The following is a 13,131-nucleotide window of genomic DNA, read 5'->3' on the forward strand; positions in this document are numbered from 1 at the left end:
AGACCTCAGGGATTTTCCAATTCAGCTGTCTCTTAGAATGACCCAATGCTATTAGGCAATGCAACTGAAGTTAAAAACAAGTTAGTGGCTGAAGCAGGACCCAGCTCTCCCCACAGTTTATTCAATGCTTTTTCCACTCGGGGAAGGTGACCTTGAGGGCTGGTAGATGACAAAGGCCCAACTGTGCTGGTCACCACCCAGTCAGGAACAGATTAAGTCCTCTGCAGCAGCAATGCCCACAGAAGCAATGCAGAGCTGAAATTCTGAGAGGGGAGAAATCATAAATGAATGACAGTTTTAAAATTAACATTTAGTTACAGAGCCCCTGCTTTAATCTGGGCTTTGGCTGGCAGTCCTTTGCCTCGATCGCAGTGAGATCTTTGCATTGTGTAACCCGATTTAAAACGGAAGGCCGAACAGGTCTGGAAAAGTACAGCTGTACCCGTGAACTTAATTTATACCATAGCTACTGTAATTAAGCCTGAAAGAAAAGCTATATTCTGGGAGGAGACAAAAAGCTCTTGTTAACGGCATTCCATTCCCAGTGTAGAATAAAACAAAAGGCTTCTTCATGTGGAGCCAACTGTCATTATACTTCGTAGCTTGCATTACGTGCTACTGGACTAATATTTGTGCTGGGATTAGTTTGGGATAACCCATCGGTTAACTCCTCCACTCCAGTTTTATCCTGAAATAAGTGGCCGAAAGGGAAAGGGGGAAAAAAAATTCTGGCAGGCAGAACAACAACCATATTTATGAGATTAAAGTCTAAAACCCTTCACAGTTTGCTGGTTAACTAATAACCATTTGCTAAGCTGTTCATTTAATAATGAGTCAGTTAAGCCCGAAGCAAATGTTCCTTCAACCAACGAACGCTACTATAGTCAGATCTACACAGACACGCTCCAGTTATTTATGGAAGTGCTTCAGTACAAATAAGAAATTCAAGGTAACCACATAAGAGTAACAAACTTGGATCATTAGGCAAATGCAGTCTATAGTATATGACAAAAGAAAAAGAGACGAAGGAAGGAAGGAAGACAGAAAACCCAAAACCTCAATTTGAATATGATTTTGTGACTTATAAAAGCAGAAATGCCCAAAATACACTTCTAGAGGGTGTCATAGCTGTGTCGTGAACTCTTCAGTAAAGACCCAAAAGAAGGTGGACATCTGAACTCTGGGGTCACAAATCCATGACCTCGGGCCAGAGCAAGGAAGGGGCCCTCTGTGTCTAAAATGGAAGGTCACACTGAGACCACGGGGCTATGCAGCTTGAATACTGCACACCAAAGCCACTTACTCCTGAGGTAGCGAGTCGTCGCTCGGAGAAGAGAGGGGTGCAGCCGGTTCCCGGGAAACACTACCCACCAACACCATGTTCTTCTCTCGCCCGTGTCCACAAGCCCCAGACCATGAAGAGCAGGCAGCGGCCATCCCTCCCCTGATACTCACTAACAGTTCATCCATACTCGTCTGGCATTTTTCCAGGTTGATCCGCTTGATGGCTACGCGTTCTTGCCGGGGTTTGCACAGGGCTGCCTGGACCACAGCCGTTGCTCCGCTACCTGAAAGAAAAATAAAGACATCCGCTATCAAATGGCACCAGTTGACTGGCACTTATACACCTCTTTTTTACAATGTCTGTTATTTTAAGTCTCCGATTGAAGATATTCAAAGTATTACCAGGGACATCTTCAAAGAGTCCCTTCAGTTTTAAAATGAGTATCTAGGGAAGAAAGGTTCCCAGTGTCTCTCTGAGGACAGAGGGACGAGAAAGTTGAACACAACTCCACTTGGGCTTGACGTTGTTACGATCCCTGGGCTCGGCCTCACTTGAACTACACTTCCAACTCGGGCTCATTCCCAGTTCTTCCCGGGCTCCTTCAGGACTTCCACCGTGTCCTGAGACTTAGCATCCTGAACACTCCCAAGGCTTCAGCTCTTGCTCTACAATTAGAAAAACAGAAATCTGCCCTAGGAGTCTCTTGTTTCAAACGCAGCTCTTAAGGATGCCAAGCAACACGATGCAAGTGTGTCATTACAGAAGCTCCTTGGCATTCATGGAAATTTCATATTTAAGGTCTCTTGATCATTAGCTAATGCACTCAGACTCCTAAAATACGGAGCCACATTGTTATCCATGCTTTAGAAGAACGGGATGCAGAGGAGTCATGATTTGTGGCGCAATACCAAGAATATCTAATGAGATTTATTTTCCATCAGGGCAAAAGACCCCCAGAGCAAGGCATCGTAATTCCACAGATGAAACCAAAAAATGACATCCCAGTCGCCTAAATTCTCTCCTAGATGCACAATAAAAAAAAAACACAGTCTGAGACTGGGACAGTACAAAGGGGGACAGATGTGACTCTCTAACACCGGGAAGTCAACCAGTCCTCTCCCTTCAAGGCGTCCACAAACAGAAGCCCGACCTGCGTAAACCCCATGTGTTGACCACCCACAGCACAGTAACACTATAGTCATAAAATTCCCGTTAAAGCTTGTACGTTTTCATTATCGGCCTCATTCTATATGTGAGAAAATGGGAACCTGGCAACATTGCCCAAGATCACATAGCTAATAGGTAAGTACCTGGGCTGGGATATGAGTCAGTGTGCCAAACGCCCACATCTGTGATGTTTGCCTACTTCCCACAAGCCAGAGCATAGCCTGCCCATCCTCGCTTGCCTCGGCCTTGCCAGGAAAATATTTCTTCAGTACTCAATGGCTCCACCAAAGAGAACCAACCTGGAGAAAAGGTGCAAGGGAGCCTCCCTTTCAGGAACAGGAAGAGTACTGGTGTGTGACATGGCCTTCCTCTCCCAACCTCAGGGCGCCCCTTCAGCCTCAGTTCCACCAGGTTTGGCTCATGGCCCACAGACTTGGGTTCAATCCAGAACGTTCCAGATATCAAGTCAAACACTACAAAGAGTCCTGCTGCTGGCAAAATGTGTTTTCCAGTCCCCAGAACAAGAGACTCGCCATGAGCGAGGCACAGAGAAAGCGCTAAGTAGCTGGTTAGCAGTGGGTCTGGGACCCAGCAGAGAAATCAACAAACATTTTAACTAGCTGCTGGCAGCACGCCATGTCGTTCTACAACCAGTTCCTCCATCTCTTTCTTCCACCCTTAATACACGGTCCCGAGTGTTTTCTAATCAGAGCAATTGAAGAACAGAAAGCAGGCCAGCTCCCAGAAAGGACTGAACAGGTATATATAAAATCAGGCCCTTCCATATGCCCTGGACTTATAACCCCAGAGTTTCACTAATATATTCAAGAATGCATTCACAAATAGGAACTCTCAAAAGCAGAAGTGGGTTATCTCTGGCCTCTTACTGCGTTAGAATTACAGCCAACTAAAGAATCACGACTTTTATCTCTACACAGCAAACAGGAAACTGCATGGCACAAGCTCGCTGCAATAGCAAGAAAGAATACAGCCATCTACTGAACACTAGGAGCTTTTGCTCTGGGTCCAGAAGCATCCTTTTAACTTCAAAAGGCATCAAGAACCAAGCTGAACGGAGAGAGCATCCTAAAGACCAAGTCGACCCCTCACAGCGAGGTAGAAGAGAAGGGATTTTTGTTCTCCCACCTGCAATAATTGGAAAACATGGGCTTAGGACTCCAGAACAAGGCATTCTGGCTGGTATGTGTTCTTTGTTTGCTTGTTTTGTTCCAAATTGCTGCAGCCAAGACACCAGTGGTCATGAATTTGGTGTGGGTGGAGGCCAGTACCTTCTGGAAGGCAGCTTCAGAATGCAGCTTGCCAAGGACGGTTAAGACCAGCTTTGTGCAGCTGAGGTACAAAGCGTGTGTTCTACTGTGAGTCGTGATTCCAACTTGGAGGCCTGCTGGAATCGAGAGAAGACTTCCCGGGTAAAGGGAATCCACACTCTGACATGAAAGGAAGAGGTGACCTCTCAATTTTCCAAAGGGCCGTTCAGAAAGAATAAGGCAGTTCTGCTTTAAGGATCTTTATGTACTCTGCTGAACAGATTAAAAGGCAGCCTTGAAAATGTAGGCTTAGAAATCCATGAAATAAGCAGGTGTTCACAACCTAAAGTAAAATGGAATGGTGACATAGCCAATGGTCTTTGATGCTGAAACACAACTCGCTAACATTCGATGGTGTGCTCCCAGTAACAATCATCCTTGGGACAGGGAAGCCTGGAGCATTTCTCGTTTTACTCTGAACTCCCGGCCAAAGTGAAGTGAACCTCTCTATAGGATGGTGGCCCGTGTGCAGGACTAAAAGACTTGCATCCTTCCGTCTTTTCGGGCAGTTTTGAGTCAATCTCTCTCCATTCATTTCTTTGGTAGTTCCAGGCAGACAACAGCTTCGAAGTTTCAGAGAGAAACTAGGGTGATGGCAGACAGTGGCTGTTTCCTTGAATTCATGGCCAAGGCTCAGGGCTGACTTGGGTGGGCATGAACTTGCCCACCTGTTTTGTGGCTTGAACTGAGGTGATCGCCAGAAAACTGCACAGCTGCACTCACATTTGAGCTACCCCAAGAAATACTTCCTGGATATGTCATCTAGTGTCATAACTTTAGATTTCAATACGTCTATAAGAAACAAAGACATCAGTGTTTCTTTTATTAAAAAAGGAGAGAGAGAAATCATACCAGTGTTGCCAGAAGTGTCTAAGCAGTATGGTCAAAGTTCTTAATTCTATGACCCATGTGACAAATTCCTCCCTGTATGTAGTGGCTGGTAGAAAAATGTCTTGTTCCTAAATAACTTACGAGAAAACAAGAAACATGCAGCATCATGTTTTCCTTTTCTGTTGTGAGAATCAGAAACGAAGACGTAAATTTCGTCTTTAACCACAAGCAAATGTCTTAGTGTGGATCTCCTGTGACTTCCCCTTCTCCTCCTCATCACACTGCCCCTACCGAGCATTATTATTCCTTTATACTCAAAAGTATTTCCCTTGTATAAACCAGCGTTCACAGAGTCTAACGCGGTAACAACTCCTTGAAACGGCACTCCCTGGCTATCTAACTCGAACGCAACGACTTAACAGCCACCAGACAACCTCAGACTCAAAGGGGCAGCGAGAAGTCATCACCGATATTAATTCATCAGCAAAGAGTAACTAAAGCCCCCCCATGCGGCAGGCGATTCAGTAGAAGGTGAAAGTCCAAAGGTGACCGCTCCTGGCACAAGTGGGATAAATCCTTCTACACGATCATTTCTTATGAGGAATAAAGACAAGCTGGGCAGCTACAGTGACCTGAGCTTTCGCTACAGACTAAAAATACATATGATAAAAGCCCCCTAAAAATACATACGATAAAAGCCCCCGCCCACTCTGAACTTAGTAAGAGGGCTTTGGGGGTCACAGAAAACAAAGGCTCTTCAGTATCATCTCAGTACTGTAACTGACAAGGAGGAATACACGTTCCTCCCTGCCCACCCAGAGGAAAGGCACTGGGTCTAAAACAAGAAGATGGACTCACAGAAAACAAGTTGGCCAGCATCCTGAGCTACACCGTTCAGCCTCCTGAACTATGGAAGTAAATTTTAGTCTGTGCTTCAGGCCATTTGACCTATGATGTTTTGTTATAAGAAGACTGACACAGAGTCATTCGGTATCTATTCGAAACCACTCTTCCACTGATACCTGTGGTGAAGGCCATGCTAATTACCAGTTTGGACCTAATTAAGTCAAAAACCAGAGCACCTGAAGGGCCTTTGGTAAATCGCTGCAGTTTCCACATCTTAGGTGAGCAAGCTCTTTAAAAATGAGGTTAGCTGACTATCTCCATAACTGTGCTAGTGTTGTGAAGAAAAACGTGATCAAGGCAATTCTCATTAAGAAAGCATTTCACTGCAGGCCTGCTTACTATTTTAAAGGGTGAGCTGATGAACATCACAGCAGGACACTGACCACCATGAGACGGACCAGTAGCTGGGAGCATCGCATTGTGATCTGCAGGCAGTAGGCAGACAGATACTTGGGCTAGCATACAATTTTGAAACCTCAAAGCCCACTCCAATGACACACCTCCTCCAACAAGGCCACACCTACACCTACAGGCCATACCTTCTAATCCTTCCCAAACAGTTCCACTGACTGGGGACCAAGCATTCAAACTTATGAGCCTATGGGGCCAGTCTCATTCATAGCACCACTGTGAAGATTCCACTCATCAAAGATGTGGATTCCCTCCCCTTTGTGATTTTAAACCCAATGTCTAAATTTCAGCTTCCTTAATGAACTAATAAAATCTATTTGTACAACTCAGTATAGCATAATATGTTTCACATCCCTAGAAAATGGCAGTCCAGTAAATATATGGCACTCCTGCTGGGACCCACTGCTCTCTGCAAACCATGAGGAAGACCAACTTCAAGCTGTATGTTTATAGCACCTAAGGGACCAGAACCAAAGCTTAGCATAGGGAAGGTTCTGGTGGTTTGAAGATAAGGAAAAGAGCTCTAAAGCTGGAAACAAAAAGCTAAAGGCTTCTTCAGGTCGGCTACAACATGGTACACAGGAGGACCTAGAATGTAAAAGACCACCCAGAGAATCCAGCAGCAGTGACTAAAGAATTAATATTCTATAGTAAGACTTGATGTAATAAATTTTAGTATCTATCCTAAAAAGACACAAGTTTAAAGCACCTTTGGCCACTGATAACATAGGTTCACATCCTAATGCCACATCGTATTAACTGCCCATCCTTGGATGGATTATTTAGCGTCCCCATGCCTCAGTTTCTTATCTGTTAGATGGTGATAAGAATAGCCAGCTTAAAGGAGGGTGGTCAAGATACAGCAAATTAATTCATGGGAAAGTCTTAGAATGGTGTCCAGAATACAGTAAGTCCTAGTTAAAACTTAGTGAGTGTCTTAGTTAGGGTTTCTGTTGCTTTGCTAAAATACCAATACCAAAAAAAAACAAAAACAAGAAACAAAAAAAAAACCAAGTTGGGGAGGAAAGGGTTTATTTGATTTACACTTCTACATGACTGTTCATTACTGAAGGAAGTTGGGACAGGAACTCAAACAGGAACAGGGTAGGATCCTGGATGCAGGAGTTGATGCAGAGGCCATGGAGGGATGATGCTTACTGGTTTGCTCAGCCTGCTTTCTTATAGAACCCAGGACCACTATGGGTGGTACCACTCACCATGGGCTGGACCCTCCCGCACTCACCACTAATTGAGAAAATGCCTTACAGCTGGATCTCATGGAGGCATTTCCTCACCTGGGGCTCCTTCCTCTCTGATGACTCTAGCTTGTGATAAGGTGGAAAACAAAAACCGACCAGCACAGCCAGCACTGCTCTTTAGGGAAATCTTTCCAGGTTATGCGATATCCCATCAAACAGTCATTTTACTGCTCCATGGATGCCCCCTAAAGGATTCAGCTCTTGTGCTAAAACGAATATTCTCTTATAAGCAGCAGTATCTTTCCCTCTAATAACCGCAACATCTAGTATGTTGCACACGCAGAGAGACACACAGACACACACACGTACATACTTAGTCCACAACAGAGTTCGTTTATGTTAAAGTCAGGATGTATTCGATTTCCCAGTAACAACTTCCCCTAAGTTGCAAGGCTGGAGCTGGTCATGGCATTAACCTCTGACATTCACTATGGCCACTGGAGCGAAGTCTATCATCACGCCCTACTTACATGAGGAACGCCAAGCCAAACTTTAATAAGGGCTAGAGCCGTTCCCAGCACACACAAGGACTCTATGTTCATCAGCCATAGACCCTTCCTGCCAATAAGTACAGTCCAGAGCCATATCAGGTTGTCTTTATAGAAGTGTTGGCATGTGTGTTGGGATGTGGCGTACAGTACACAAAACAAATGGCTTTGGCTCATGCGCGTTCTTCCAGCCCTCCTTCCCCAGCTTACTCTGTTCTATTCATAGCCAACCTGACAGCCCACAAAGCCAACCAGTCACATGACAGCCGGAAACTGACCTGGGGAGATGCTGGTGAATGGATACACGTGAGATTTACAGAGGTACAGCTACTCAGCCTGGAAAGGCTGTCTGGACTTTGCAAAAAAGCTGTGAGGCCAGATCTGGGTGAGCTCTCCCCAACTGTTAAGGTTGGTGATGAGTTTGTTGTTGCTGTCTTCAACATAAAAGCACCGAGTCAAGCAGAAGCTTTCCTGGGGCCACGTTTTGCTTAAAACTAAAATGGGTATTTGGTTTCCCAGCTGTACCCATTCTTACCGGAGGGGCCAAATTTTAAAATATCTTTTAGGTCATGCACATAAAGCAGTCATCTGTCTAGATGGAAAAATGATCACATAACTTGTTTGATGGCGCTGGAAAATTAAATCTTCACAGGTAAAAGCGTGAAACGTGGTCCTTATCTCTCACGCTGTACAAACACTGACTTCGGATGTATCAAAGACCGGAGTTAAGATGTGAAACTCTGAAATGTGAGAGAAAAAAGTAGAGAAAACACTCAAGGTACAGCTGGGGCTTTCTGGAAAAAGGGGGGAAAAAAACAAAAAAACACAAAACCTCTATTTGCTCAGGAAACAATAGCAACAAACCAGACTTTACAAATCGCTTCTGCCCAGCAAAGGAAACAGTCAAGTGAAGAAACCTTTGCTGAATACACGTGTGACCGAGGACAAGTAAAATACACAAAGCACTCAAAATACTAAGAAAGCCAAAACGAAGCAAGCCTGTCAACATGCTGGCTAGGATGATGTATGATGGAGATGGCTCAGTTGGTCACTACTACACATGACCTGCTACACACGAATGCAGACCTGAGTTTGGATCCCCATCCCTTATATCCAGGAGCCTATAATCCTAGCCCTAGAAAGGAGGAGACAAGAGGAGCCCTTGATCTGTATGGCTAGCAAACCTAGCTAAATAGATCAACTCTGCGTTTGTGAGACACTCTGTCTCGAAGACTGAGGTGGGCGACAACTGAGGAACATACAAGCGCACACAAACACAGACAACCACAAAACATGACGTACAGCTGACCAATCAAAATGTGAAAACATTGTTCAACCAGCACCAGCTATCAGAGAAATGCTCATTACCGCTGCAGTGAGATTCCCAACTCAGAGGGCAGTCACTAAAGAAGGCGGTAAAAGGGTAATGACAGACGGGAATTCTCATGGAGCCCTGGTGGGAATGTGAACCAGTCCAGGTACTAGGGACATCAGCATGGGAGTCCCTCCAGAAACTAAAAGTAGACTTACCCTTCCACTCGTCTATACCCAAGAGCCCTGAGTCAGCCTATCACAGAGGGCCTCACACAGCAGTATTCAGTGAAGCACTGTTCATCAGAGCTGAGCTCACCAAAAACCATCTAGTTAATATCACGGGATAAACAAACAAACAAACAAAAAAAAGGTTCTGATTTTAAGCAAGATAGCAGGAACCTGAAGGGATGGAATCAAACTGGGCAGAATGTAGAACAAGCTAGTCTGAGACTTCAAGGAAAGTCAGAAATAACGAGATCAGGTTCTTTGCAACAAAATAGATGGAAATGAAGACTCAGATTATGGAACTAAGTCAATTTCAGACAAACACTGCATAGTTTTGATGATTCATGGATCCTGAATTTTATATAGATACACAAAAATCATATATAAATGACATGAAAGTACGATCATATATTTCATGTGTGAAATAGATAGCATGCTTTTATTTTACATACGCAGAATCACATATATGTATGATGTGAACGTGGAAGCAAAGCAGAAGACTGGAAACATGCGGACTAACAGGGAAAGAGGGGAGAGATAAAGGACACTGAGGTGTGTAAGAGGGACCATGTTCAAAAGGTACTATGTTTGTGCATGAAAACGCCATGTACTGTGCACAAAATAAACCCCAGCACTGTGTACAAATAATACATATCAGTAAAAATGATCACACTGCAAATGGTTTAACATAATATGGTTATGCTTCAGGAACCGGCCCAAACTGGTTCACTCTATGTTGCCCTCCACTCAGCCACACAGAGAACAAACCTCACAGAGCTATGCCTCTGCCACCGGCTTCGTTCCCTGTGACAGGAACACCAGTGACATCGCAGGTCACTCATGAAGAAGGGCAATTGGGAGAGGAGTGTCACATGTCAGTTGCTATACGCATTAATGTACAAAACAGATTCTACGGGTGCGCTATCTACGTGAATGGACAAAAACAGGAGGCTCTGAGGAGTCCGACACAGCAAAGCAACGTTTTCCAATATAACCACAAACATGAGCGACCTTGTATGTCATAGCTAATACAGTTGATATAGGCCCTTCTGTCTTTGTCAAATTAATAAAAAGGGTTAAGATGAGGGAGATTGAGGCTGACAGACATTAAGACAGAGACTGTAAAATAACCTTACGTTTCACCTCTGACCTTCCTGAGCAAGCGAGCCCTGCAAAGCATTTAGAGGTCACAGTCCTCAACAAGAGAGGTGGCCCTTGTATGGAACTCATCCAAAAAACCACCAAATTAACGCCACAGAAAAACAAAAAAGTAGCCCCAGGGTCTGATGGTTAAGTGAGATAGCAGGAGACTAGGGTAGGGAATCAAGCTAGAAAGAATGTAAACGAGCTTACCTTAGGTTTCAAGCTACACTAACCCAACCAGGGAAGAGCGGGAAGGGTAAACTAGGCTCAAGTCTCCTGCAGGAGGCACAGGGACTGGGGCGTCTGTCATAGAGAAATCCAGGTAACAGTTCAACAGTCTTCAGTAACAAACACTACTGTGAGGGTCATCTAAGTAAATGCTAAGCATGAGTTAAACACTTGGAATGCTGAATCTGTGTTATGACGCTGCTAAGCTGCACCCGACTCAATGAGTTCAGGAGCAAGAATTATTCCCAGGTGCTTCATTTTCTTAAATGATAGGTGGAAGACACCGCCCACACACACATGCACGCTATTCTGTGACTATGATTACCTGCCGATTAAAAATGCATTGAACACTCAGCGGTAGTGCATCCGATAGCGTGTGTGAGGCTTCCGGGAAGCGGCACCAGAAAACAGAAACCCTCTGAAGCACCCAAACAGGTCTAGCCCCTCAACGGTAAAACTGTTTTCTAGAACTTCGACTCTGAAGTTGAGAGTGCTTCTTACAGAAAAACGCACAAGCTCTTCAGCAGCAAACAGCACCCGGTTTTGTTAAAAGCGAGGCAGGGAAATGATATGCTCTAGGGGCTGATGAGGAGCTGTAGCCTTCTTGAAGAGCCTCAAGCAGAGCCAATCGCTTCCTCGAGGCTCCCAGAGATGCCCCACACCCTTCATCCTCTCACTAAGATGTTCCCTCGGCCACTGCTTACAAACAGTAGGCTCTCAGAAGTGTTCCGGTGGTGGTGAAGCACATAGCATCCCGCCACGGGGGAGGCCATTTGTGGACAAGGGAGGCAGAACTGGGTTCCATTCCGGGTACACAGAAAGGAGAGGAAGCGCCACCGAGTTCCCATGGGAACTCTCCCTCTGCATTGCTCCTCTGGCAAACAGGGAACTCTGAGGATGATGCAGCAGGGGACTCTGAGTATCAAACCCTGGAAGCAATCTGCCTAAAAGCACTTCTCATCTGCAGAGCATCCCATTCAGTTCTGGGGTCAGGAGTCATGGTGCAGCTTATGCTGAGGAGCCAGGTTCTGTCAGAATCGGCTGGGAACCTCCCGCTTTAAAGATGGATTCGGTGTGTGGCAGGGGAGAACCATACAAAATCTGTCAGATTAGTATAAACAAGAGACTTCTGTAGAAAACTTCTAATGGGAAGCTGGTGGCTGGCAGAAGGCCAGGACAACCCTCCATTCCCGCCTCAGGATATATTGTATCAGACCCTGAACCACAAAACACACAGGTACTACAGAGAAAAGTCTGACTTTTCCACTCAGCAAAGGATCATCTTGAAGTCCTCACCCACCTCTGGCAAGACTGAAAACGTTCCTGTTCTGCTCTGAGGGGGCAGGAGCTCCTCCCAGCAAGACCCACTTGTTCTACTGATTAAATCGGCCAAATGGAAGCCAACATTCCACAGACGAATGTCCACTACTATTCACACAGATAAACAGATACACCCACTGGCAACAGCCAGAAGGCACCAGTGTCCCACTTTGAATGTGCACAGCGTGGGGGTGACCTCTAGTTCCATGTACCGCTCCAACCTCAAGCCACCTGGAAATGGGAAGGGTGTGCATGCGAAAAGAGTACTCACTTCCACGCATACTGGTTTTGTATTCAGAGGAAGAAACCATCTCTCTGACTGGACACAGTGCTGGGAATGCAGGGACTCAAAAGTGGATGATAGATAATGGGGGGTGGGGATCATTTCCGCAGCTGATTACATTGGAACTTATAGGCTAAGCCTGGATTTCACTGTCGGCCTCTAAGCACAATGCTCAACTCCGGAGGCCGTCTCTCCAAAGGTCATGGGTGTGCCCATAACCTTCATCCAAGTGTCTAGTATAATCACAGTAATGACAACAGTCTGGACACTGTTTAACAAGCATGTGTCCGACCCAAATGTTTATATTATTATCCTTGAATGTATGATGACAGTTAGTATAAGAGCCTTGCAGAGAGGTGGGTAACTACTATCTTTGGCTTGCCTTTTATAACTGAGGAATCAGGTGCAGCCACAAACTTGCCCAAGGCAACGTTGCTTAGAGCAACCTGACTGCAGACATCCTCAGTGCTAACCAAGGAATGGCCAGGGAGCTGAGAGGAAAGGGGCAGCAAATACTACATCCTGAGAAGGTGCCTTTACAACACTTAATCACCCCTGATCCCACCGAGGCCCACTTCCTGTTCGTTTCCTTTTAATGGCCCCTCTGTGAATCCTATCACTGGTAGATGGCTCTGAAAACAAACATTATGATGACCACACAGTAATTGTTACACAGAAAACTTTCTTTGTGGAGAAAAGATTCATTGTTCAAGGTCCAATTCTCAGATAGCTAAACATCCCTAGATACTTTAGCCATGAAGCAGCAAGTAACCGAAGTTTCCCCAGCTCAACGACAGAGCTGAAATTGTTGTTTGTTTTTTATTTTGTTTTTTGGTTTCTTTGTTGTTGTTGTTTTTAAGAGAAGTCCACTCATCCTAAAGCTGCCTTCACCCTTCCTTACCCCAGCATCGGAGTGCGCTGTCTTCAGAACTGAACTGCTGCT

At 45.2% G+C, this 13,131-nt stretch overlaps 1 protein-coding gene across 4 annotated transcripts in view; it reads right to left on the reverse strand.

Annotated features, from left to right (window-relative positions):
- Stk39 (serine/threonine kinase 39) overlaps positions 1–13,131 on the reverse strand; it is a 267,625-nt gene that overhangs the window by 204,193 nt on the left and 50,301 nt on the right. For all 4 annotated transcript variants that reach the window (XM_085681003.2, XM_048426001.3, XM_085681007.2 and 1 more), the window contains exon 2: positions 1,456–1,568. In XM_085681003.2, coding sequence (XP_085537129.2) covers positions 1,456–1,568 — 113 coding nt within the window. The remainder of the gene's footprint in view (positions 1–1,455; positions 1,569–13,131) is intronic.

This window comes from Myodes glareolus, chromosome 21 (genome assembly GCF_982192425.1).
Source record: "Myodes glareolus chromosome 21, mMyoGla1.1, whole genome shotgun sequence".
Lineage (NCBI taxonomy): Eukaryota > Metazoa > Chordata > Mammalia > Rodentia > Cricetidae > Myodes > Myodes glareolus.